At 44.6% G+C, this 27,396-nt stretch overlaps 1 protein-coding gene across 8 annotated transcripts; it reads right to left on the bottom strand.

Annotated features, from left to right (window-relative positions):
• Nucleotides 1-388: 388 nt before the first annotated feature.
• kdr (kinase insert domain receptor (a type III receptor tyrosine kinase)) lies at nt 389-16,732 on the bottom strand. 8 transcript variants are annotated; one of them, XM_021599410.3, is made up of 29 exons: nt 16,267-16,732; nt 14,880-14,976; nt 14,457-14,671; nt 14,111-14,232; nt 12,865-13,033; nt 12,528-12,664; nt 11,967-12,150; nt 11,625-11,745; nt 11,344-11,513; nt 10,948-11,104; nt 9,749-9,869; nt 9,549-9,657; nt 9,089-9,433; nt 8,778-8,924; nt 8,527-8,658; nt 5,442-5,548; nt 4,868-5,003; nt 4,650-4,754; nt 4,420-4,533; nt 3,917-4,005; nt 3,505-3,667; nt 2,859-3,076; nt 2,666-2,777; nt 2,463-2,562; nt 2,174-2,279; nt 1,844-1,992; nt 1,602-1,686; nt 1,429-1,514; nt 389-1,302 (listed from the first exon to the last, which is right to left on the bottom strand). In XM_021599410.3, exons 1-29 carry the CDS (start codon nt 16,334-16,336, stop codon nt 1,086-1,088), a joined length of 4,083 nt encoding a protein of 1,360 aa, XP_021455085.1. In that variant the 5' UTR covers nt 16,337-16,732; the 3' UTR covers nt 389-1,085. The 8 variants fall into 8 exon arrangements, with proteins under 8 accessions (XP_021455085.1, XP_021455084.1, XP_090087958.1 ...); XM_021599409.3 differs by having other exon boundaries at nt 2,859-3,079; XM_090231832.1 differs by having other exon boundaries at nt 12,865-13,030; nt 16,267-16,729.
• Nucleotides 16,733-27,396: the final 10,664 nt, after the last annotated feature.

Genomic DNA, 27,396 nt, shown 5'->3' on the forward strand with positions numbered 1-27,396 from the left:
TGGGCGTTAGCTTTGGAAACCTAATAAAGTCCGGTTTCCCCAGTATCCTCTGCTCTCTGCGGTTGACTCCGCACCCACCACTCCAGGCGTTGTGGCAGTATGTAAAGGTATGGCTTTAGATAAATGTACTGCAAACCCTGTTGAATGAAAACTCCATGAGAAAATCTGTTAGCCAACAAGTGGGAGGGTTTTCAGCGGTTTAATTAAATCTATTCAATGCACATCAGGGAGTCACATCTGCAAAGCCTGTTACGCACATGCATAAGGTAAGTGTAAATACCAACTACTGAGAAAGGCTTAAATCAAAACACGGACTATGGGCGTGAAAGTATTGTCTGCTCAAGTTCAATTTGAAAAGGAAAAGAAAAGAAAGCAAAATACACACACATTTCTACAAGTATATATTTATTTTATAAAACTAGTTACATTTATTACAAGTTTAGTACAGTAGATATCGGCTTCAATCAAATAAGGTAAGTTATTATAACAAAGACAAAAGTCATTGTAATAAACTGTACAATTGAGAGGCAAGAACAATCTAGAAAAAGCAAAACATCTGATAGAAACTTGTCCGTACAAAAGATTTTAAGGTGTTGCATTTGATAAAACCACTTGTGTGAGATGTAGACTGGATTTTTCCAAGAAAACACAATTGACAGAAAAAGAAAGAAAAAATAATGAAAACATTTGCTAATTCAATTGTCAAATTCCAGTTGCCATTTCCTGCAATAGAGGAAGTGGGCGGATTGCTTCTCAGGAACTAGGTGTGTCCCTGTGGCTCCCCTGACCTTCCATCTACTGTGTAAACATGATTGCATTCCAAGGGTTTGCTAAAAACAGTGGTCTTTACAATGACGAATTATCTCATACAACTTTCATCAATCCCATTGAATATATTACATTTATCTCATAACAAAATACTTTGACTGAATAAACAATGCAATGGATAAGCCACTACTACATGTGATGACATTGTTCCTGATGGTCCCTGAGGGTGTGCTGCAAAAACAGGCTCAAGGAGAGGGCTATATTTTGTGGGCATTTAGGGGAACAGTGCTAGTGATGATGGTGTTGACCATTAGGGGCTAAACAGGGGGTGTACTGTAGCGCACCTCAACACTGAACTTGTCTGCTGTTTTGGGCGGCAGTGGCTTCTTCACAATGTTTCTCTTCATGATCATCTCCTCATTAGCATAAATGGGTGCGTCAGTGTCGTCTGAGTGGTAGCCTGACTGGTACCCACTCGTCTGATTGGACGACTCGGAGGCCAGAGACTCCTTACTCTTACATCGCTGGATGTGACTATAGGAGGACAGGAACCATTTATTATCCAATAAACAAATACAGTAACAATCACACAAATGCTGTGAGATTCCAGAGTGTAACACAACCATTGGGTTGGGGGTTATGGGCCTCCTGTTTTCTTACCTGAAGTTGGACGTGCGGTGACGCTGATGGTCCAGACTCTTCATCTCCTCTGGTGATAGGCACATACCGCTGTCCGTCTGACCCTCCTGTAGGGAACACCCACATGGACTCAGATTATTGGCTGTTGATATGTAAGGGGGAGTGACACTGTGTGTAACCATGGAGACACTCACCATGACGCTGCTATGCCCCACAGGGACGTCATCAAAAGTCTTCACACTGAGTGGTCGACTGCACCTGTCACTCTGCTGGGAGAGCCTATAAGGAGCAGTGAGGGGGGGCATCACCTGTTACACTAGCAACTAGCAAGTGTTCATACAAACTGCACAAAAGTAGTCCACTATATTGGGGTTTCATTTGTGATGGATCAATGCGATGCTTGGTGATAATTTGAGTCAGTGTGCATGTTGCTGACCCGAGGGAGATGGCGGGTGTGTTGTCACAGTGTATCTGGGGGACATGGGTTTCCTCTCTGATGATCCTGGTGAAGGGGTTCCTGGGTTCAGGGCTGAGTGAGCCCCCCTCCACCTCCACTGCTGTCAAAGGGATGTAGTCCTTCCCATCCTGAAGGTAAACACACACCGATTACACTCTCAGACCTCACGATCTCATCTCATACACACACAATAAGATGAACAAACTCACATACCGTGCACCAATACCCTCATAAATAAACTAGCACACATAACACGTGTGCTAGTGCTAGTTACATACATACATGTAACATGCATGTAAACAAACAGACCTGATGAGCGCTGGCCTGTAGCAGGTTCCCCAAATGTTCTACGAGCTCGGTGAAATTTGGTCTGTCGGTAGGTTTGTCCAGCCAGCAGTCCAACATGGTTTGATATCTAGCAGAACAATCATTACCTGGTCATTTGTTAATTCATCACTGCAATGGTGTCACATTGTTGTCTATGGCTTCACGTGGCAGATTCTATTGGCAGATAATTGTATTTCACAGTCATAATGGAATTGAGCAGGCTTCAGTATGTCATGTCGTGTGATATGCTGTATTTCAGTAGTCCACTCACATCTCAGTGGTGGCGTAGTCTGGTGCTCTCATCCTGGTCCCTTCCTTCAGCCTCCTGCAGAAGGCCTCATCAATGCCAACACCAGGGTATGGAGATGCCCCTGTGGTGGAGAGAACAACCGTTATAATACAGTCACAGTGTGGTCACGGTGCGGCCACTAAGTGGTCAAGTTGTGTTTGAAGAGGTACTGTCACTTGGCTCACCCAGAGAGAAGATCTCCCAGAGCAGAATGCCAAAGGACCACACGTCGCTCTGTGTGGTATAGACCCGGTCGAAGATGGTCTCAGGAGCCATCCATTTCAGAGGGAGCCGCGCCTGTAGAGAGAATCGCAGTTTATGAGACGTCGTAATAACCACTGCTAGTGACTGAGGTACGGCGTGTTCTTAGCAGCTTACGTCTCCCTTGCGGACGTAGTCGGGGTCTTTGTAGACGTCTCTGGCCAGACCAAAGTCACAGATCTTCACAATGTTGTTTTCTGAGAGCAAGATGTTCCTAGCTGCTAGGTCCCGATGGATGCACTTGCGAGAGGATAGGAACTCCATGCCCTTGGCCACCTGGAAGCTGTAGCTGATCAGGTCCTCCATGGTCAGGTGCTCCTCCCACTCACAACTCTCTGCTTGGGTTCAAATTGGGCATTTAGTAATAGCAGAGAGGTTAAATGATCACATTATCACGTCATACATTATACATTGTGATCAGTGAAGTGGTGCATGCAAATGAACGATCTTCATTTGATCAATCTTTTGTTGCTTAGAATTCTCCTGCACATTCTCTTGCAAATAGTGTATTTGAGTTTTAAAAAGGCTTCTAAAGTTTGTAATTAATTTCAGACTTGATTTGCCCTAACGAAAAATGTATCAACACCTACAAAAATGTATATTAAATATACCCCACATAATAATTCAAATGTCCTGTGGCTGCATGATTATTTTCCCGCTGTAGCACACTGGCTCAAGTTAAGATCCTACGTCTATATAAATCCTATTGGTGATATGTACAGTATTTGCATGAGGTGAGTATGGAGGTATAGAGCTGCAGTACCATCCTCCTCCTCTACGTGGCTAACAGAGCTCTCCTCTCCCAGTCTGGAGCAGACTGCTGTCCCAGTGCAAATGTCCAAGTGGGTGCTGGTCCCCAAACCCAGGTCCCCTTCAGTCACGTCCTCCTCCATCCGCTCCCACTGACCTGACCGAGGCCGCCTCCTCTGTAACCATGGAGAAATGGCATGTCAAAGGATCAAGGACCAAAAGTCCAATAGAAAAACTGGACTGGAAAACTCCTGGCCCAAGCAATACAACATGAAATGGAAGCTGGTAGTTTCCAGCGGCTCAGGCAGGCAGACAATGTGAGAGCATCACGGAGAACACTTGTGTAATGGTCTGGGATCAGTGTAACCACATCAGAGGCTGGCTGAGCTTTACAGATCGCTGTTGCTGGGGCATGGCTCATTTACCTTGAAGGGGCTGTACTCTCCACGCTTGCTCTTTAAATAGCTGGAGAGGTTGCCGTGTTTACAGTACTCCACAATCACCATCAATGGACCTGAGGGGAGAGGGAGGGAGAAAAGGTTCAATATCAGAGGAAGATCATCACTTCATTAGAGCACTGTAGAATGGGAATGTGTAGTAAAGTAAGGGAAAGCGTAGGAGTGAGAAAGAGAGAGAGGACATGGAAACAGAGGCCCTCTTCCCCGTTCCCAGAACATGGCTTCCTCTCTGCAGTTTGAGCAGATATACAATTAGGACAGATAGAGCATGCTTGTTATTCTCTGCCTCTCACCTCTAATAAAGCAGACACTTCCTGATGAACACAATGTGCAGAACACAAATGGAAGGGGGAGGGGGAGAAAGGGGTGCCAAGAAATGGTGCGAGAGAAAAAGAGGGGGAAAGAAAATAGGAAAGGGAATATGTGAAATATGAAATGTGTGAGTGTGTGTTGATAATGTGAAGACTCACTCCCTGGTTTGGTGCAGGCCCCCAGCAGGTTGACCACATTGAGATGGTGGCCGATGTGGATGAGGATCTTCAGCTCTGACATCAGTGCACGGTACTCACTGGATGTGGCTCCCTCTGTGGTGGGCAGAGATAAAAACTCAGTCAGCTCATTTAGTGTGTGTGTGTATGTGTGTGTGTGTGTGTGTGTGTGTGTGTGTGAATGCCAGGGGATGAGAAGGAGATGTACCCACCTTTCAGCATCTTGACTGCCACTGTAGTACAGGTAGTGGCTTTCTCTATGCCAAAGGCTGCTGCCTCTACTACCTGTCCAAAAGCTCCACGCCCCAATTGGTCACCTTCAAAACACACCAAATACCATTTCAGACAGTGGATTTAAAACTTTCATCTCGCCTGTGTATAGCATCTCTTCCTCCCCAAAAATGTGCCCGTAAGGATCTGAAAGTCTCACCTAGCTTCAGCCTGTCACGAGGGAACTCCCACTTGTTGGCGTCGTATGTGAGCCTCTCACAGTGCTCGTCCATGGGCATGTCCTCAGAGTCAAGGATGATGGACAGGTACCCTGTCTTCATGTCCCCATTATTTGTCTAGAGAGAGGGATTGGGGGGGGGTGAGAGTGAGCGAAAGAGAGAGAGAGAGAAATGTATATATGTTTATATAATGACCTACAGATACAGTGTCTTCAGACATTTCCCCTGATGGGATGGATGGAAAGCCCCCTTTTCTGATTATTTATGGAAGTTTGTCTATGAGAATTTGTCATGTGTTAGTCCCCTCTCTGCTGGTTCATCAGTTAGATGCCATGCCAGGCCCGGCCAGTGACGGAGGGACTGGCAGCAGAATGTGGCTCTGTTGTTCCCCAACACAAAGGAGTGTAGACACTGACCGCTAGACCAGTCACTTCTCATCTGTCAGACCCATCCGTGTGTGTGTGTGTGTGAGAGACTCTGTGTGTGTGTGTGACTCTGTGTGTGGGCCTGTGCAGAGGAGTGTGGAAAGGGGGTGAGTAGAGCAGTCTGTCTTACTCTTTTCCTGCTGCGGATGACGAAGACGATGAGAAGCCAGAAGAACATGGCGATGACCACAGAGCCAATAGGAACAATCAGCTCTACATTAGTCTTCTCCTCTGCACCTACAACCAAAACAATAACCAGAGTGAGTATGAAGTAGTTTGAACTACAGTAAACTGTACAAGGTTATTTACCTCTTCATTACTCAATCGTTATACAGTGCTGCTTGAAAGTATGTGAACACCTTGTAGAAATTACAGATTGTTTTAGTTTTTACCATAAAATCTTAATTGGATCAGAACCAGTCTTTTTGATCTGACATAGCAGGTATATATTTACTAATAATGTATGTTGGTGTAGAGGAAATTATGTGTGTAGTAGGAAAACTACATTAAAAAGGTGCAGGTACAAAAATAAGGCTGATCTATGGAAATCTAAGTGAAAGCCAAGTTGCATTGGTTAAATCAAGTAGGTAAGTAGAATCAGGTGGGTAAATAATTGGGTACCAAATGAACCAATCAAAGGAGAGATCGTTAGGAAAGAGTTTGGGCGGGACTAAATAGATAAATAGAGATAGGAAACCTGGTCAGTTTGTTGTTACCCATCCAGGTGAATGCAAAGCACACCATGCCGAGAGAAAAGGAGATCTCAGAGGACATCAGGACGAAGGTAGTGAGAGCACGTCAGCATGGGGAAGGCTATAAAATCGTCTCAAGAAGATTTGAGCTCCATCAGTCCACTGTGAGGCAAATAATTTACAAATCGAGAGCATTTAACATGACAGCAACTCAGCCTAGAAGTGGACGCCCTTCCAAAGTATCCCCAAGAGCCACAAGAAATCAGGTAAAAGCCAACCCTAACATAACATCTAGAGATTTGCAGACCTTCCTTGCTGCATCTCAGGTGACTGTGCATGCTTCAACAACAAGAAGAACACTGAATCAAAATGCCATTCGTGGGAGGGTTGCTAGGGAGAAGCCTCTGCTGTCAAAAAAAGAACCAAACTGCCCGTCTTAACTTTGCCAGAGACCACCTGGACAAACCTGAAGGTTTCTGGAAGTCCATTCTCTGGACCGATGAGTCCAAAATTGACCTTTTAGGTCACAATCAACACTGCTATGTTTGGAGAAAACTCAACACTGCCTATCACCAAAATAACCTTATCAGAACAGAATCAGAACAGTCAAGCATGGTGATGGAAATGTCAAGATCTGGGGCTGCTTTTCCTCTTCTGGACCTGGACGACTCCACATCATTAATGGAACCATGAATTCTGAGGGATACCAGGAGATTCTTAAACAGAACGTCGGGCTCAAGGAGCTAAAGCTGGGCTTAAAATGGGTCTTCCAACAAGACAATGACCCAAAGCATTCAAGCTAAGCTACCAAAGAATGGCTCAGGAGAAAGAAGATTTGTGTTTTGAATTGGCCAAGTCAAAGTCCTGACCTAAATCCAATCGAGACGCTGTGGGAGGACCTGGAGAGGGCAGTTCATACCAGACACCCCTCAAACCTCACTCAATTGGCTGAGTTCTGTAAGGAGGAGTGGGGGGAACAATCTGTCAAAACAGATGTCAGAGACTGATTACTGGCTATAGGAGACGTTTACTCCCAAGTTATCGCTGCTGATGGAGGTGAGACAAGCTATTGACTGAAGGGGTTCACATATTTTGCACACATCAAATCTGAGTTTCTGTTAAATAAACCACTTCTGTTAAATAAACAAAAAAAATATTTGAAATAGATTTTCTCCGTCAGTTTGGAATTTGCCAATTACAATGTGCTTTGGCTATAAATCAGTACCAAGCTAGGAGGAACACGGTTTCAGGAAACCTGTGTGTGTGTGTGTGTGTGTGTGTGTGTGTGTGTGTGTGTGTGTGTGTGTGTGTGTGTGTGTGTGTGTGTGTGTGTGTGTGTGTGTGTGTGTGTGTGTGTGTGTGTGTTTGTATTGGCGGAAGGGCACTGTTGGAATTCAGGCTGTGAGCAGACCTGATATTCTATCTAGTCATAACAAATGTTCTGGGGTCAGCATCACTCTGGCCAAAGTCAACCTGGAAAGAAACTGTCATCATACCATAAGTCTGTGACTACAAGCTGTAGAACCCTAATGATCTACCCCCATCATTAATGTTTCCACCCTACTCTCTCCCTCTTTCCATCTATATCCCATTTTCTCTCTTTTGCCCAATATCCCTCTCTTGTCCTCCGCCCACATATAAGAGGAACTTCTCGTTAGTGAGCTGAGGCAGCCTCTGTCGTCTGTCCTGCCTCGTTAGTGAGGCTCACTGGCGCCTGAGAGACCCTGAGCTCTGACTGGGTGACGGGCCGGTGGCCAGAGGCCTGTGATGGGGGCTGGGTCACGTAGGCTCTACAGATGCAGGATCTTAATTTGAGAAAATAATTCTGGAACAACATTAAATGTGAATTATTATGTGGATTATAATTAATGGAATTTTTTTGTAAGGGTTGATACAGTTTTTGTTAGGGCAAATCAAGTCTGACATTTTAAAGTAGAAATTAAACACTGCAAATATGCATTTTCTGCTGTGCCAGGAAATTCTTAGCAACAAAAGAGTGATCAAATGAAGATCCTACATCTGTAACTGGTCACTCTCTGTACGTCTGTTTGTTTGTTTGTTGCTGTGTCTCAGTGTTCTAGGCCAGCCTTTCCCTTTGTCCTTGCTGGGCTTCTTATTGTTTGGTATTCTGAAACTCCCAGGAGGATGTGCTCTAACAGGGCCCGCTTCCTGTTCCGTGGGGGAACAGTTATTTATACACTTCGTCTTTGATATAGCAGAATGTCTTAAGTGGGAGCTGAATCAGGGGAACCTTGAGGCCAGCTATAAAAATTAAAAAAAATCTATAAATGAATGGATGGTCTATATGGGAGTTTATGGGTAAGATATTGTGAGTAAAACTGAACAAATTCATTGTGGTATGAATCCCTCTTTGGTTATGCCTGTACCTTCTTTTGTTTATGGATACACCACCAGAGAACAGGAAATACAGGCATTCCGTCATACTGCATTATGTCTGTAGCGTGATTAGTGCTGGCTGTTTCCTATGCTGTGGTCCAGTTTCCCGTAGTGGGAGAGACTGACCTTCAGTGATAAGGTTGCTCTGAGATGTGTCGCAGCCCCGGCTGTTACAGGCAGTACAGGTATACAGACCACCGTCCTCCTCCTTCACACGCAGGATGGTCAGGGTCTGGTTCAATCGGCTCAGAATCACACCTGTGGCACCAAAAAAAAAAGTCCATGGCATTAATACCAATAATGTACTGTATTTAACACAAAGTAGAAATGACAGCAGCAGAAGTGGTATATTAGTAACCATTGGGTCATGCCATTACCAGAGCCCTCCACCACTGTTTGGTTGTGTTTGGTCCACATCACGGTTGGGGTGGGTGTACCGGTCACCTCACATATTAGCATGGTCGTCGCACTGACGTTCACTCTCTGGTCTGTCAAATTGTTCAGGATCCTCGCGGCCTCAAGTGCTAAAAAAACACACCAAGAAGACAGGACTCTAAATATTTTTCCAAACACTAGACTAGATTTAGAAACCTGCGCTACCCATGAGAGGACCTTGGTTAAGGACCTGTGAGTGGGCCAAGTGATTGTGGAGATGACTGATAAATATGGTCCAGGTACAGATTTGTACCTCTGAGGGTGAGGTGTCGGAGGAGACAGGTCCTCTCCCCAGTCTTGATGTTCTCCACCTGGCAGGCGTACACCCCCTGGTCCCTCTGAGACACATTGGTCAGGGGCAGCTCCAGGGTAACGTTGGTGCCCTGCAGCCCAGAGAGGACAGCCTGGGACAAGGGCTGCTGGGATAGGGACAGGCCCCGACAGGACTGCACAGCAGGGACCTGCTCTGTGTCAAACTCATTTTCCACACGGAACCAGGCCAGATTTCCATAGATCAGCCTGTCTGCCTTACACCTCAGAACCACCTGGTCCTGCTCAATGGGCTCACGGGACGGAGACACACTCAGCTCCAGACCACCTGTAGAGTAGACAATCACATGCACACACACACACTTAATCATGAGGTGTTCTCATGGACGATGCACCAATGAACACAAACAGAAAGAACAGAAGAAGCATAAAATGAAGCTTACGTGTCACATGGAAGACGATAATGCGTGAATCTTGTCCCGCTTTGTTAGAAGTCAGGCATTTGTAGAGGGCGTGGACCTTGGCTTTCTGGATCTTCAGAGAACTCACAGTCTGCAGACAAAATTATCTTGACTATTATTTTACTATTTCATTGATATAATAAATGACTGGGATCATTTAGAGAGGAAGGAATGGTCTTTACCTTGTGTACGTGATCTGTGTCACTGCTAATTCGGGCGATAGGATTCTGCCCTGTGGTATTGCTGATGTCCCTCCATTTGGTACAGTCCTCCATCTTGACCCCAGAGCTCACCACTCCCGACCTGCAGAGCAAAACCAAAATCACTCCATTGACACACTGCTATTGTCAGACACAAAACAAAGCACAGCACCGTAGATACACAAAAACAAATAAACATACACACGCACACACAAATAAAAAAAGAGGACTATGACCTTTATAAATACAACATGTCCCTGATCTATTGGTCCCTGTTCTCAGCTGGGAGATGGTTATTTTAGGAGAGGTTACGTAATTTGTTTACAGACTGGAGTGGGTGGGATTGTCAACAAAAACACACCACTACAGTAGAGACCAGAACAGAAGCAAGAGAACAGAGACGCATAGAAACAGATGGCTAGAGAGAGAGAGGGAACACAAAAATTATCTGTGAAATGGGGAGCCAGAGATGATTGGAGTGATGGTGGTAGTGAAGGATGGAGGGAAGACGAGGAGGTAGAGACAGGGTTGCACAGGAAGAAGCCTTTAGACAGAGTAGTGCACTGTGAACAACAGGAAACCCTGACCAGGGCTGAGGAAGTGCTTGGATGTGCAGGCTGAAGATAAGACCTTACTGTTGGTCTGTACAGTAGACTGGACCATACACTCCAACCACCCTATCAACAATCCTCACATTACTGCATACCTGAGGGGCCCATTCACTAATCACAACCGATTATGAAGCCCCAGCTCTACCCAATCACAATTTTCCTAAGAGACTCAATCATCAAAGTGTTCTGGAATACAAGGCTATCCATAATCCATAGAGAATACTGGGATCATATGAAAATCCATACAAAACCATACAAAGATAAGATCGGTCTTCATGTTTTCTCCGTCTAAAGCCCCCTGGTGTTTTTAAATTATGCACGCAACTTATTGTGAGAAGTATGAATCACATCCTACAATCTGATGCAGGTCACAGGGCACACTCATTGTCTCTGTTCATGCTTTCATCAACATCTAGAATGCTGATGTTCCTCCACAGAATCAACAACCTGTTAACAATGACCGTCTGAGGAGCAGCAGGGTGAGGTTACACACACATGCGCATGCATCGTGCAGACACACACGCACGTACGCACACACACACACACACGCATAATGACCGTGACACTTACTGAAAGAGGAGTGGGCAGTCCTCTCTGGACATCCACTGCCATTGGATGCGTGTAGGGGTGGGGATTCCACGGGCAGTGCACCTGAGAGTGGGGCTGCTGCCATACATGTGAACATCAGTGTCCACGGCAACCTCCTTCTCAATGATATGGGGAGGGACTGAGGAGACATGAACCATGACTTGACAGGTGCCTTCTCCATATCGCCTAGGCTAAGTGCAGTGTGAGCGCGGCAATGGTCACATCACAGTTTGTCTAAGACAGAGGTACAGCATAAAGGAGAAAGAGAGAGGGGGGAATTATAGGACAAATTGGAGGGAGGAGCACAAGGGGAGGTGAGGAGAAGACTGGTGAGAGTAATGAGAGAGGAATGGGAGAGAGGAGAGGGGAGGTACATACCATTGACCAAGAGCTGGACGGAGCGTCTCTGCTCTTCTTTTGTTATCTTATTGGTCAACACCACGGTGTAATTCCCAGCATCCTTTTCAGCTAGGCCAAGGATCATGAGCGAGTCCCTGGTAGGTTTAAATCTATAGTCATCCTTATAAATAGGCTGGCCATTCTTATACCTGTAGAAATAAGGACAGGTTAAGTTTACACAAACACGTAGTATACATAGAATACAATACAAACTACTGCAAGCATATACAGTATACCATTACTGTACATGATCAACGTACCATCTGACTGTAGGTTCTGGGTAGGCGTCGAACTTGACTGGGATCTTAATGTTCTGGGCACTAGCGTTCACCCCCAGAACCTTAACCCACTTGTGGTCATCAAAATCAATAAAAGGCTTTTCTAATGTCAACAAAAAAAAAAAAGAAACATTGTCAGCTACCACCGTCATCAAAACAATTCAAATGTCACAAAGTAACATAATGGATTATTGTGCAATAAATCCAGACCAGGGGTCATTATTAATATAAGACAATAAGAGGATATCTGCAAAAAAAGTGTAAAAACCTCCAGACTATGTATCTTGGAGAACAGATGTGGCTTAAACCACTAAGTGTACCTACCAAAGACCACAAGAGATGCAGATGCAGTTTTGACCATTTTTCCACTGGAGGCTGTGCAGGTATACTTTCCTGTGTAGTTGCCGGTCACGTTCTCCACTGTGAGTGTGTTGGACAGTTCCAGAGAGCTCCACAGCTTCTTCTTGTGTGACGTGGTGTAGGTCCGACCAGAGCCATTCACTGGGGCCTGCAAGTGGGCAGAAAGAAGAGTGAGGGGATAAAAGCACTGTAAATCAACCTAAAGACTGGTATAAGTGAGAAGACAACACCATGAATTATATAAGGGCAGCATTTAACTGAAGTTGTGTTTAAAAACTTTCCTGAAAGCAGGAAGTAAGGAGGAAACCTTGGGAGTAAGAGGAAGGGATATATCATATGGTATCCCTCTCTTGAATGGAATATGTCTATGGTGAGTCAGTTTAGTGTCAATATCATCACCACGTCTATGATTTCCGTGTTTGGTGGAATGTGATGACTGTCAGTCAATAAAGCCTGAGTCAGTGATTTCATGTGCATTTAGTAATCACAGTCTGTCTATAAGAGTGGGCCATGCAGAGTACTGACCAGGCTGATAGGGTGTGTCCAGGTGAAGTCGATGGCCACGCTGAGCTCTGTGTAGGCAGTGCAGTTTAGCACCAATTTCTCCCCCACAGACAGCCTCTCATGTGCCGGGGTCAGGGTGAGGTCATGGATCTTATATCCTGCGGAAAAGGGAGGGGAGACACAGCGGTGTGGTGAGCAGGCTATTGTTCTCATAAGACTCACAAAAACACACCCAATCATTAAGTTAAATGAACACAAACTTGAAAAAAAATGGACAGTTTCAATAACACCTTGGTAAGTCATACATACAGTGGATCAAATTGGATTCATACACTAAACTAAAGCCTAACCCACTTACCAACAACTGTAACAATGTAGAGAGGTGACTTGTAGGTCTCATTGTGTATGCGTGTCTGACAGAAGACCAGTCCAGCGTAGCTGATCAGGTGACTGGGGACTGAGACACCCTTCATGCTATCCCAAAAAATGTCCTTCCCGTTCGGATTAAGTTCTTTCGTGGGATACTTCTGACGAAAAAGGACACAGAATAAAAAAGAAAAACTAATTACAGATACATCACAACATTGCATCGACCTGACAAAACTGAGTAAAGCAGGTTCTTTGCTAGTGGTGCTGACCGACCAACCCTCACATGGAAATTATGAGTGATGTTTTACCATTTGATCAGCACTGGCTAGGTCAGAGGGCAATGTGGTTTTTCCAACACTCATTTTCAGTAAAATATCCTATGAACCATACAGGCCATATACGAGGTCCCAGAGTTCTAATACTGACTGAAGGTGGGGACAACCCAGGCAGGAAATGGAAACTCAGTTTATTGTTCCCTTGAACTGACATGAAAACAACGCAACAGACTCAGAATCTCACCTGACATTATCTGCCGCCCACAAAGCCTGCAGTCTAACAAAACATACCTGAGAGAGCAAGGTCTTTACCAACTGGCTTTGTTGACAGAGTAGAGCACAAATGTAGGCCACTTCGTGTAGTAAGACTAGAGGAAAGGCAGGTATGAGGTGAAGCAGTCTTAGTTGTCAACTTTAGACAAAATAGATAGAATAACTTCTGGAATTTTGACTCCATTCTGAACAGAATATATTGCATGTATCCCATACTGTACATACTGTTCTGTGTTTTAATGTCTTTAAAGTCATTCTCCAGAACATTGGCAACTACTAAATCGTTTTTAAACGTGCCTCTTTGGGCTGGATATGTCAATGTGTAGTTCATACATGCATAATCTATTAGCAAAATTACTGTCTTGCCTCAATTAGCCACGGAATCCCTAAAGCAACTGTGTTCCTGGAAGCTGTGCTGTGCACTTTTCCCTACATTTCCCCCCACTTGGGTAAGCCCCCTAGCATTTTCGAGTTCTAACCAATGAGCCCTGCCATTTGAGTGACAGCTAACAAGATGCACACACAGCAGAGCGAGAGAGAGCAATGATGTAGGGCACATATCTGCACATACAGTATGTGACCTAGTGAGCCATTTTCGGGGGACACTTTTTGGCTGGTGAGCTCTACTTTAGTATGCCTTAAAATGTCCGCCCAAATGGACAATAAAGTCAGTGAATCTGTCCTTACGGTATGTAGCGTGACATTGAGATTTTCCACGGACCCTCGGCATGGGATGACCACCTGTACTCCCTCACTGATGAACACAACGTCATAGTCCTTGTCAGAGGGCACAAATGGCACTTTATAGTCTGAAATAAAAACAAACACATAAAGGAGTCATGAGACATCATGAGAGTCAACAACATACACTGTACGTCATCCATCCTGTACATACATCAGATCAGGTAGGCTCATTATTAAGGCAGCTCTAAGCAGCACTTGGGTCAGATAGTAAAGATTACCCATTGGGTCATGCTTGAGGGATTTGGTAAGCCTACTTGTCATTCCAAGGTGAGGTAATGATGATGCACACCTTGGACATAGACATAAACGGCCACAGAGGTTTTTCTATCCTCCACCGCCAGGTCTCTGTAGGAGCACTGATACTTCCCAGTCTCATTGACGGTGGCCGAGGAAATGTGTAATTTGATGCAGAAGAATCCTGACCCACTGCAGTCTACTATGGAGAGTCGACTGCCAGCACGGCTGCGATTATAGGATGTGGTCCATTCCAGATTCTGACGGCCACTGTAGATCCAAAGAACAGAGTGGGAATGATGTAGGGGAGAAGTTGGATGGATGGATGGATGGATGGATGGATGACTTATATGGAGATTCATTATGTGAGGTATCAGAGGTAGTTGATATCAGTTTTAAGAACATTTGAGTTATGTTTGCAGCCATATTTGCCAGGCTTCTGGAGAAGAGAGGCCCATCAGGTTCCAGTATGTCTCACCTGCAGGTGATCGCCAGTGTGTCTGAGGTGTTGATCCTGAGGACTTTCTCCTGGATGCTCAGTGTTGGGGGGTCAGGCATGAACCGGAGTTCTAATGCTGTAGGAATGGAGAGGTAAACAGTCAGTCAATCGCCCTGGTGATTGACTTATCTCAACAGTTCAGTCAGCATTGGCACACAGTGGGGATCAATATGAGACTGCTCTCTCTCATGTCAAACCAACCTTAAATCATGTGTATAGAAACATGTAGACTGGGAGACCGCCCGAGTGTAGAGTGCTAATGATGTCTGAACATGAAATCAGATGGGTAATGGTTCCTATCCCAACTAAGGTTATGCTCTCCAATATCTAATCTCAGAATCCACACCAGACTCCTCAAACACACTAGTTTATTCTCTGCAACTAGAATGCTGATAGCTAGAACACATCATAACACATTTGTCATTCAATGATAAAATGAAGTTTCATGAATCATTCCAACAGTGGATCCCACAGTTGGGAGAAATGTTTTGCATCCATGGCGTGGACTCTATGGACTCTGTCGCTATTTTTCCACTCCTGTAGCAAATGGCGGAGCGGAGCTGTGTCAAAACAGGAAGCCAGGGCAGATGGGCCGGGTCAGGCTGAATAGCCCAGCTCTGTGTCGCCTAAGGTGGGGTTCCTGTTCCAGAGGATACGGCCTCCCAGAGAGGGCCTGGACACATACTATACATGCAGAAATGTGGAATATTTAGCCCCACGTTATCCAACGTTTATGGAACAGTTCAATATTACTGATGTCTTTGATTAGCGTACTGATCCAAACAATATGAAAATGAAGTGTAGCACCAGAGTATTTAGGGGAGGAACATGTGTTGTCTCAATGCTAGCTCAATGGTCATTTGCTATACTGCCACAAATGAAGTGTCAAAAATGGATTGTTAAAAGGATTGAGGGCCAAGGGCCAGGGGTAATGAGGGCTACAACAGAATGTGGGTCCAAAAGGAATTGTAACTGACCTATGCACATAAAGAATAATCAACGCCACTGTTAACACATTGTAATTATGTAATGCATCACATTTTATACCTGGCAACTGCACTAATTGGATGTTACCAATTATTACACAATTTCTACTAATTGATGGTCAATCATTCAACTATGTTCTATTATATCATCTACTGCCCTAGTGAGATAGAACCAATATTTTCGAGTTCAGACTTTTATACCCCCCAAAAAATCCCTGAAATTATTTTAAGTTCTTATAAACATCTAAATACAGTTGTTCGTTTTAGTAAAGTCTAAATAAACCACAATTGAAACACATAAAGGTAGCCTAAGATCCAAATGTTTTCTGAACATATTAAACTTAACCATTTTGATCAATATTATTTCTGTTTCATCTTACCAATCATCCGGCTGGCTCCCAGAAGAATGGCCACGAAATATAAAGTAATGACGGAGAATGCCTTTGCCATCGTCGACAATAGAGATGGATTGTCCCCGCATGAACACGCAATACGCAAAGTTCACTCCAGAAAGTAATCCAATGCTATCCGTTCATCACCTCTTCATGCACACTGACGATATTTGTCTATTCCACTGGACAATGTTAGAAAATGCTGAGCCAAAAACACAATGAACTGAATAAAATAGATAATCCTATTTCACAGCAGTGCAACTATGATACAGTCTGACAGTGAGTCGTGCTCAACAGTTTGGCGGAGTTGATGGGTCGCTCTGAGGAAGGATGGAGCGCAAATAGGAACGGGCAGTGGAAACGCGCAGTAGCTGAAAGAGGAGGGAGAAAGAGCAGTGAGACAACGCAAGGGAGGAGCAAGCCTCCCCATCTCCTCAGCCCCCAGTCCGTTATCTCTCAATTTAACTGACCTGTTTCAAAGAAACTTGGATAAGTCCACCCAAATCATTAGGGTCAAAGGCTAGATCTATAGGGAAGGAACTTTGGGTTGTGCAACACAATCTCACACTCAATTCGTGCATTTATGTACTAAAAGTATTTCAGCTGATTTCATGCTTTTTGTGCATTTTTGTGCACCTTAATTTGTGTGAAAATACACAAAGCAGTCACTATGGTCTGGCTCAGAGTATGCTATGAAGAAGGACATGACTAATCAAGGAAACATTGGTAGTGTGGTCATGTGCCACATAACTTAGATGTGTCACATGTTTAAGAGGATGATTTTTTGATCATCTTAAATGATTCCTGATGATTTTTTGCAGCTTCTGTCATTCATGGTCAAATTGTTATTTGAAACGTTGTTTTGTTATTTTAGCTGACAATGCTGATGGGGTGGTGGGATGTGGGCCCCTCTGCTGTTTGCTGTTGGGGGTGGATGTGGGGGGTTGGATGTCAGAATGTAGGTCTCCCATCTCCACATGTTTCCTGTCCCGGTCACTTCTGCTGGGACTCTGCCACCTGAACCGCCTGCCCTCCTCGTAGCCAACACTTCCTGGCGGGCACTCCAATCCCGACAGGGCACTTAGAACAGGAACTTTTTTTTTTTTTTTCTTCTTGTGTTGTTAGATTCACAATACAAGGTTCTAATTGTTCTCTACTCAACAAAGAGAATGAGAGAGAGAGAGACCGAAAGAAGAAAGGATGGTGAAAGAGAGAGAGGCAGGGGCTCTTGAGGGAGAGAGAAATGTTGTACCAGAAGATAATGATCCTCTATGTTTATGAGGTATTTGGGTGTTGCTGGATGGGGAGCACATATCTCACAGTGGGAAAAAGCAAGGGTTGTGATTCCTGCTAGAGATTTGTGCAAGTTTTTCCAGTAGTTAAAACTCCCGTTCCCTGGAAAGTAGATCCGTACCCACTTTGAAAGATTGGGAAGGTACGTTGCCATGGGCAACAGGAAATGCGAACTGCTCCATAAGAGCAGATAACAGGGCAGGTTTAGGAGAGAAAGACACCGTGCCACCGTGCCTTACCAACACATGCTGGCCCTTCAACATTGGAAAGAAACACCTCAGCGCCAGTAAAACAGCCAGTAGCTTTAAGTAATTGATATGCAGTGCCCTTTGTGATGTTGACCAAATCCCTCTTTCTGAGTAGCCAACACACAGAGGTTCCCATCCCAGTAAGGATGTGACTGTCGTGATCACCTGCGTGATATTACCAGGCCCATAACAACTCCATTCAATATCACAGTCGCGGGTCCCTCCAAAGAGTCAACTCCTTTAGGCATGACGGGGATACCTTAAGCAACCAATGGCAGTGGCAAGATACAGTGCCTTGCGAAAGTATTCGGCCCCCTTGAACTTTGCGACCTTTTGCCACATTTCAGGCTTCAAACATAAAGATATAAAACTGTATTTTTTTGTGAAGAATCAACAACAAGTGGGACACAATCATGAAGTGGAACGACATTTATTGAATATTTCAAACTTTTTTAACAAATCAAAAACTGAAAAATTGGGCGTGCAAAATTATTCAGCCCCTTTACTTTCAGTGCAGCAAACTCTCTCCAGAAGTTCAGTGAGGATCTCTGAATGATCCAATGTTGACCTAAATGACTAATGATGATAAATACAATCCACCTGTGTGTAATCAAGTCTCTGTATAAATGCACCTGCACTGTGATAGTCTCAGATGTCCGTTAAAAGTGCAGAGAGCATCATGAAGAACAAGGAACACACCAGGCAGGTCCGAGATACTGTTGTGAAGAAGTTTAAAGCCGGATTTGGATACAAAAAGATTTCCCAAGCTTTAAACATCCCAAGGAGCACTGTGCAAGCGATAATATTGAAATGGAAGGAGTATCAGACCACTGCAAATCTACCAAGACCTGGCCGTCCCTCTAAACTTTCAGCTCATACAAGGAGAAGACTGATCAGAGATGCAGCCAAGAGGCCCATGATCACTCTGGATGAACTGCAGAGATCTACAGCTGAGGTGGGAGACTCTGTCCATAGGACAACAATCAGTTGTATATTGCACAAATCTGGCCTTTATGGAAGAGTGGCAAGAAGAAAGCCATTTCTTAAAGATATCCATAAAAAGTGTTGTTTAAAGTTTGCCACAAGCCACCTGGGAGACACACCAAACATGTGGAAGAAGGTGCTCTGGTCAGATGAAACCAAAATTGAACTTTTTGGCAACAATGCAAAACGTTATGTTTGGCGTAAAAGCAACACAGCTGAACACACCATCCCCACTGTCAAACATGGTGGTGGCAGCATCATGGTTTGGGCCTGCTTTTCTTCAGCAGGGACAGGGAAGATGGTTAAAATTGATGGGAAGATGGATGGAGCCAAATACAGGACCATTCTGGAAGAAAACCTGATGGAGTCTGCAAAAGACCTGAGACTGGGACGGAGATTTGTCTTCCAACAAGACAATGATCCAAAACATAAATCAAAATCTACAATGGAATGGTTCAAAAATAAACATATCCAGGTGTTAGAATGGCCAAGTCAAAGTCCAGACCTGAATCCAATCGAGAATCTGTGGAAAGAACTGAAAACTGCTGTTCACAAATGCTCTCCATCCAACCTCACTGAGCTCGAGCTGTTTTGCAAGGAGGAATGGGAAAAAATGTCAGTCTCTCGATGTGCAAAACTGATAGAGACATACCCCAAGCGACTTACAGCTGTAATCGCAGCAAAAGGTGGCGCTACAAAGTATTAACTTAAGGCGGCTGAATAATTTTGCACGCCCAATTTTTCAGTTTTTGATTTGTTAAAAAAGTTTGAAATATCCAATAAATGTCGTTCCACTTCATGATTGTGTCCCACTTGTTGTTGATTCTTCACAAAAAAATACAGTTTTATATCTGTATGTCTGGACGTGTAGAAATCACCCAACAGAAGCATCAACAGAAGTCCCAGATGCACCACAGCTATCATAGAGGAACCGTGCAAGACAGAGTAAGAATGCGACCCTCCTCTGTTGAGAAAAAAATGCATGATTCAGAAGCAAGTACAGAATGAGACCCAGAAACTTAATGCGCTGAGCCAGAGTCAAACAACTTTTTACTGTAAACCCCAGAGACTGAATATGGGAAACCAGCTTGGCAGTGTGGAGCTCCAACTGTTCCCTCGACTCCGCTACGACCAGCCAATCGTCCAGATAGGCCAATACTCTGATTCACTGGCACTGCACCAGTTCCAAAGCCACCTCCACCACCGCAGAAAAGGTGCAGGGAAATAGGGATAGCCCGAAAGTCAGGACCAGAAACTTGTAGGCCACACCCTCAAAATGAAGCTACATAAACTTTCTGTGGGGAGGATGTATAGCCACATGAAAATACTCATCCTTCAGACCTATGGATGTGAACTAATCACTGGGACGCACCGACTGCAATAGCTGGCGAAGTGTGAGGAAATTGCAAAAATGAGGTGCTTGTTTAAAACAAGTCCAGGATGCAACGTTCCATCGCTCTTGGGAACTAAGAAGTACCAGCTATACCAATAACTCTGTACATCTGAACATTGAGGAATCTCGGGTAGAAACAATGTGCTTTCGTGGTACTACCGTTCTGATACCAGACTCACCCTAGGTTTGGGGACTTCGGTAACCAGTAACTTGCCCCCATTGACCGAGCCACTTGGGAGCACTGTTGCCATAGTAAATGCTTGGGGAGGAGGGCCCCAAGAACATGCCACCTCCCCTGGCCTCCAGCTACGGTTGCGAGGTCTGCTACTTCCCCCGCACAGCTTTCACCCCTCTCTCCTTTCGACCCTGCATGACCTCTTTGCCACGAAGCACCAATAAGGTCAAAAACCGACCTCGAAGCCGCCCCCTGGCCCAGTGCAATCCACCTTTGGTCTGGACCCTTTCCTTCACGCCTCGGGAACTGCCGAGCAGCCCTTGAGAAGGATTTTTCTGGGATAAGGACAAGTAGAGTTGCGTCCTGTTTTTGCTTCTCCTCAAAATGAGCCTGTAAGGACTTCATAGCCCAGAAAAACAACCTTGTCAGCAAAACTGGCTCATCCAAATGCGTCCGCCTGTCCCTAAGGAACCACACCCTCAGCCTGGTACACTTTGTCCAGCTGATCCACAGAGAACCGGCAACTCGGAAGCACCGTGCTGGGATTAGCCCACTTGTTAGCCTCTGGATTTAAGAAACTGGACAGCTTTCCATCCATCGACAGTGTGCAAACAAGCCTTGCCTCCTCCATACCCTCAACATTCATGAACTCACCATAACCTGGTAGTACCAGCCTTGCTGAATGAGGGGAATCCCAGGTCGCCTTTAAAGAAGTGCAAGCAATGCTTCACTACTGCAATTACAGGAGGTAAATACAGTACCTTCCCCCAAACCTAGAGGAACACCAATGCGGGAGTTAAAGACCAATCCAATCCACCCACAGGTGATCTGCTACCCCTACTACACCTCTCCATCAAAGGCAAATTAACCACCAAATGGTTCACTCTCCTCTCTCCATCGAATCCACAGCCGGGGGTTTAGACCGCCCAGAACTGATGTCAGGGTGTCTGTTGATAGGGGTGTCAGTCACACTATGAAAACCTTCCAGAGCCAACCAGGGACAGTATATCATCCCCGGAATCCGGAGCCTGAACACCGCCAGAGAAACCGGAATGAGCCTCACTTGGCTGGGATGACAGCCCTATAAACTTCAACCACCGCTGCTGCTCTCACCCGGCCTCAGACAACCCCATTCCCGAGGTCACTTCACCGGAAGACCCTTTGCCGGAAGCCCCAATCTTTCTCACAAATTCAGCCCAACGCACAATGGAAGTTGAGCCCAGCTGGATGTAATGGTCCCACGAACTGGTCCGAGCCAAAGCCTCCTGAGCGTGTTTTTACTCAGACAATCAGGACAGCACTTTAATTTTCATGGTGAAACCACATGTCCTAGATCCTTTAAGCAACGCCCAAGACACTGCTGGACCCCAGGTAGAGTGGGAGTGTTCATCGCTAGGTAACTGTTGTCCCTTGTTGTTATATTCCAGGGAGATAACCTCCACAATCCAGTGGGAGTGCGCCCTGCTGCAAACTGGATTAGCAAAACAAGCAAAAAGCTGGTCACCTGGGATCGTTCAATGTACATGTGTAAAGTTTGCACAGGACACAGGGCATGTAACATCTGTTGCTTTTCAGAAGCAAATGGAGGAGGTGAAAAGGGAACCAACTCAAAAGCTAAGGACCTGTAGGACATAGTCATGACCTTTGGTGTGAAGGCCGCATTGAGACGCAATGTCACCTTAGAGTCGCCCGGGGCGAACTGATTACAGGAAGAGTGTACGGATAATATGTGGAGGTCCCCAACACAATAGGCAGAGGCCAAAGCGATGAGCAGGGAGGTTTTGTAGGAGAGGATCTTCAATCCACCAACTCCAGATTCTCAATGGGCGCTGCACATGTGAGTGCAATAGGTTCACATGACATGCTGAGATAGCGGCCATGTGCGCTTTTAAAGTGGAGAAGACTTGAAAAGCTCCTGTATGAACATAAGGATGTCCCTCACAGATCACTGAAAAGGAACCAGCCCTTTATCTTGGCACAAGGGCTCAAACGCAACTTATACGCATACATCCCTCTCATGGAGGGCGCCCTTGCGGACTGAATGGTAGCAATAACATACATAGGTAAACCTCTAGCCATCAGATTGGCCCTCTACGGTCAGGGCGTGACAATAAGACAGCCTCATTTTCCAATTGTTTGTTTTAGTATACAGTAGTACCGTAAATTGTTTTTGTTCACACCGAGCGGAATAATTGAAGGAATGAATCCAAGCCTCACACTTTTGGAAGGCAGGACTTTCAGTGAGGCGCAGATTTCATTGGCCTTGTTAGGTGTGATTGTACATCCTTCAACCGAAGTATACCATTTCTTAGCTGGTGCCACACTCCTTTTTATCCAGGCTGTGCCCTGGTCTCTATAAAGGAAGTATATTGCTGTGGGGTCATGGGTATGACATTAACAGTTTTCATGGCTGTAGAAAGTTTTAAATTGATGTACCCCATGCACATGACATTTACAGTACAGCCAAAGTGAATCATACAGTGCATAGCTGAAATGTAGTCACAAAACTCTAGCTTGGGGAATGAAACCTATCCTACAGTATTTTACTGTATTGTCCTGGCATGCTCTGTGGCAGGGGTCACAAGGGCCCTTTCAAATTGTACTTTTGATACTTAAGTATATTTTAGCAATTACATTTACTTTTGATACTTAAGTACATTTAAAACAAAAATACTTTTAGACTTTTACTTAAGTAGTATTTTACTGGGTGACTTTCACTTTTTTTTCAAGACAATGCTGAATAGTACACTATGTGAAATTTGGGATTTTCTTTTAAGACAGGAAGACATGACATTTGCAGAAGTTGCAGAGAGGGACCACAACGTGTTCAATACATCTGTCTCTCAGGCTTTTGTAAACATAATCTTAAGCTTTTAATGTTCCTCATACTTCCAGCAGTCAGATCAGTGAAAATAGCCCGTTTGATCCAAGGTTACTTCAAGGAATCATGTTGTTGCTGTACAGCATTCATTTCATACAGCATGCCTTTTCGAATATGGCACCACTGTATACTGTGTCTGGTTGCCCATTTAAACTGTGATTACTATGACTACAGTACAGCCTCATCTCTAAGAGATAAAATAGGAACTCCAATCTGACACACACATTCATATATACAGTTGAGGTCGGAAGTATACATACACTTAGGTTGGAGTCATTAAAACTAGTTTTTCAACCACTCCACAAATTTCATGTAAACAAACTATAGTTTTGGCAAGTCAGTTAGGACATCTACTTTATGCATGACACAATAAATTTTTCCAACATTTGTTTACAGACAGATTATTTCACTTATAATGCACTGTATCACAATTCCAGTAGGTCAGAAGTTTACATACATTAAGTTGACTGTGCCTTTAAACAGCTTGGAAAATTCCAGAAAATGATGTCATGGCTTTAGAAGCTTCTGAAAGGCTAATTGACAAAATTTGAGTCAATTGGAGGTGTACCTGTGGATGTATTTCAAGGCCTACCTTCAAACTTAGTGCCTCTTTGCTTGACATCATGGGAAAATCCAAATGAAATCAGCCAAGACCTCAGAAAAAAGGATGAACCAGACCTCCACAAGTCTGGTTCATCCTTGGGAGCAATTTCCAAACGCCTGAAGGTACCACGTTCATCTGTACAAACAATAGTATGCAAGTATAAACACCATGGGACCACACAGCCGTCATACGGCAGGGTAGCCTAGTGGTTAGAGCATTGGAATAGTAACCGGAAGGTTGCAAGTTCAAACCCCCGAGCTGACAAGGTACAAATCTGTCGTTGTGCCCCTGAACAGGCAGTTAACCCACTGTTCCTAGGCCGTCATTAAAAATAATAATTTGTTCTTAACTGACTTGCCTAGTTAAATAAAGGTACAAAAAATACCGCTCAGGAAGGAGACGTGTTCTGTCTCCTAGAGATGAATGTACTTTGGTGTGAAAAGTGCAAATCAATCCCAGAACAACAGCAAACAAACTTGTGAAGATGCTGGAGGTTCTATATCATCATAACCTGATAAGCCGCTCCAAAACCGTCATAAAAAAGCCAGACTACGGTTTGCAACTGCTCATGGGGACAAAGATCGTACTTTTTGGAGAAATGTCCTGATGTCTGATAAAACAAAAATAGAACTGTTTGTCCGTAATGACCATCGTTATGTTTAGAAGAAAAAGGGGGAGGCTTGCAAGCTGAAGAACACCATCCCAACCGTGTAGCACGGGGGTGGGAGCATCATGTTGTGGGGGTGCTTTGCTGCAAGAGGGTCTAGTGCACTTCACAAAATATATGGCATCATGAGGATGGAAAATTGTGGATATATTGAAGCAACAGCTCAAGACAGTCAGGAAGTTAAAGCTTGGTCGCAAATGCGTCTTCCAAATGGACAATGACCCCAAGCATACTTCCAAAGTTGTACCAAAATGGCTTAAGGACAACAAAGTCAAGGTATTGGAGTGGCCATCACAAAGCCCTGACCTAAATCCTATAGAAAATTTGTGGGCAGAACTGGAAAAAGCAGGTGCGAGCAAGGAGGCCTACAAACCGGACTCAGTTACACCAGCTCTGTCAGGAGGAATGGGCCAAAATTCACCCAATTTATTGTGGGAAGCTTGTGGAAGGCTACCCAAAATGTTTGACCCAAGTTAAACAATTTAAAGGCAATGCTGCCAAATACTAATTGAGTATATTTAAACTTCTGACCCACTGGGAATGTGATAAAAGAAATAAAAGCTTAAATAAATCATTCTCTCCACTATTATTCTGACATTTCACATTCTTAAAATAAAGTGGTGATCCTAACTGACCTAAGACATGCAATTTTTACTAGGATGAAATGTCAGGAATTGTGAAAAACTGAGTTTAAATGTATTTGGCTAAGGTGTGTGTAACCTTCCGACTTCAACTGTAGGCTACATTGCTAAACATACTGTAAATTTCACAAATTCCTTGCAGAATTTTATCAAATGCTAAGAAAAACTCATTACAGTTATTGTTTTATGAAGTTTATTTGGGTTAAAAATCTACTTCTTGAGAAGTTGATGTCCATGGGTCAGAGCCCTTTACCTTTCCTTACACACAGGGAGCTGTATGATAACCAGTCACTGGATCCTATCACCAGCAGAGTCACGTTCTTTGTAAATAGAGGCCGGCGCCCATCTAGGAGAGAGCGAGTCCTTGAAGCTAAAGAAACAGTTTATACTCTAAGACAGTGGGGAAAACTTACCACACGGTTAGGGATTCTGTATCATGTCTCAAAACACCCAGTGAGTAAGAAGAAAATATTACAATATGTGTGTCCTGTGTCTTTGAGAGGCGTTGTGTTGAAGGGAGTTCATGATGATGCTGGTCATCAGGATCAGCAGCGCACATTTTGGCTCACGAGACAGCGGTTTTACTTGGAATCTATGGAGAAGGATGTCAAGGAATACGTGGCCCACTGTAAGAGACGTGTTTTGAGTAAAGCACCTGAGCCTGAAGCAAGAGCCCCACTTGTCTCCATTGAGACAACGGCACCTTTAGGACTGGTGTGTATTGATTTCTGGACTGCAGAAGATTCAAACAACAAGTCTATTAATGTGTTAGTAGTGACTGATCACTTTACTAAGCTGGCCTGTGCGTATCCATGTCCAAACCAGTCTGCTAAGACTGTTGCTCGTGTTCTCTGGAATCATTTCTTCTGCATTTATGGGTTCGCTGATTGTATCCATTCTGACAGGGGTGCTAACTTTGCAGAATTACTTCAGTTATCTGGTGTTGAAAAGTCCCACACCACACCTTATCATCCCATGGGTAACGGTCAAGCAGAATGTCTGAATCACACACTGGGTGGGATGATTAGAGCTCTGCCAGCTAGGTCCAAGGCTAAATGGCCTCAGATGTTGAACACGTTGACTTTCTCCTATAACTGCACTGTTCACGAGACTACTGGGATTCCACCCTTCTTCTTGATGTTTGGACGTACCCCTAGGTTGCCGGTAGATTATATGTTTGAAAGTGTGCTGTTGGATGGGGACACAGTAGATGTGGATAAGTATGTCCAGTCTCTGGGTGAGGATCTGAGAGAGGCCATGACATTGGCCCAGCAGCATGCCAGTAAGCAACAAAAGAGACAAACCGAGGTCTACAACAAACGGTCTAAGGGTCACTCAGTGCGGAAGGGAGACAGAGTTCTACTTGCTAACAAGGGGGAGAGGGGCAAGAAGAAACTGGCTGATCGCTGGGAGAGTGTGGTGTACATAATGGTTGCGAAGAACAGCTCTGTAACGGGTTTCTTCCGTTGAAGGAGAGGAGGACCAAAATGCAGCGTGGTTAGTGTTCAACATGTTTAATATAGACGATAAACGAGAACACTACAAAATACAAAACAACAAATGTGAAAACCCGAAACAGTCCTATCTGGTGCAATGACACAAAGACAGAAGACAACCACCCACAAAGTACCCACAGAATATGGCTGCCTAAATATGGTTCCCAATCAGAGACAATGATAGACAGCTGCCTCTAATTGAGAACCAATCTAGGCAACCATAGACATACATACTACCTAGATAGGAAACAGCCCCATAAACATACAAAAACCCCTAGACCAGACAAAACACATAAATCCCCATGTCGCACCATGACCTAACCAAAATAATAAAGAAAACAAAGATAACTAAGGCTAGGGCGTGACAAGCTCACTGAACACATGTCGTATCCAACACCCTGCCACTGGACGCATCAAAACTGTGCATAGGAACCTGATTATGCCAGTCAACTTTCTGCCTTTGCTTTCGTGGGAGGAACCTGAGGGTCACAAATCTCTATCGAGTGGTGATGTGATCTCTGAGATGTCTGCAGAGTCCAGCCAAATGGATGGGAGTGACGCCAGGACTGTCCACTGGGTAGCAGGCCTTCCTGAGTCTTCTGGGAGGATACTCCAAGAGGATGGTGAAGTCCCAGCTGATGGAAGTGAGGTGGAACAACCGTATGAAGTCCCCTTAAGTGAGGTGTACTCAGCGGAAGTGGACCAGAGAGATATCCACGAAGCCTACAAGAGTTCT

The sequence above is a fragment of the Oncorhynchus mykiss genome, chromosome 4 (assembly GCF_057628025.1).
Source record: "Oncorhynchus mykiss isolate SJ-2025 chromosome 4, ASM5762802v1, whole genome shotgun sequence".
In the NCBI taxonomy this organism is placed as follows: Eukaryota; Metazoa; Chordata; class Actinopteri; order Salmoniformes; family Salmonidae; genus Oncorhynchus; species Oncorhynchus mykiss.

Bases quoted from the DNA above. Each gene is read 5' to 3' on its own strand.
- kdr (XM_021599409.3), bottom strand. From the start codon at position 16,336: ATGGCAAAGGCATTCTCCGTCATTACTTTATATTTCGTGGCCATTCTT. The intron at 14,233-14,456 runs GTGTGCATCATC...TTTTTATTTCAG, and splicing joins CGTTTATGTCTATGTCCAAG to ACTATAAAGTGCCATTTGTG. The intron at 11,746-11,966 runs GTAGGTACACTT...TGTTGACATTAG, and splicing joins TGCATCTCTTGTGGTCTTTG to AAAAGCCTTTTATTGATTTT.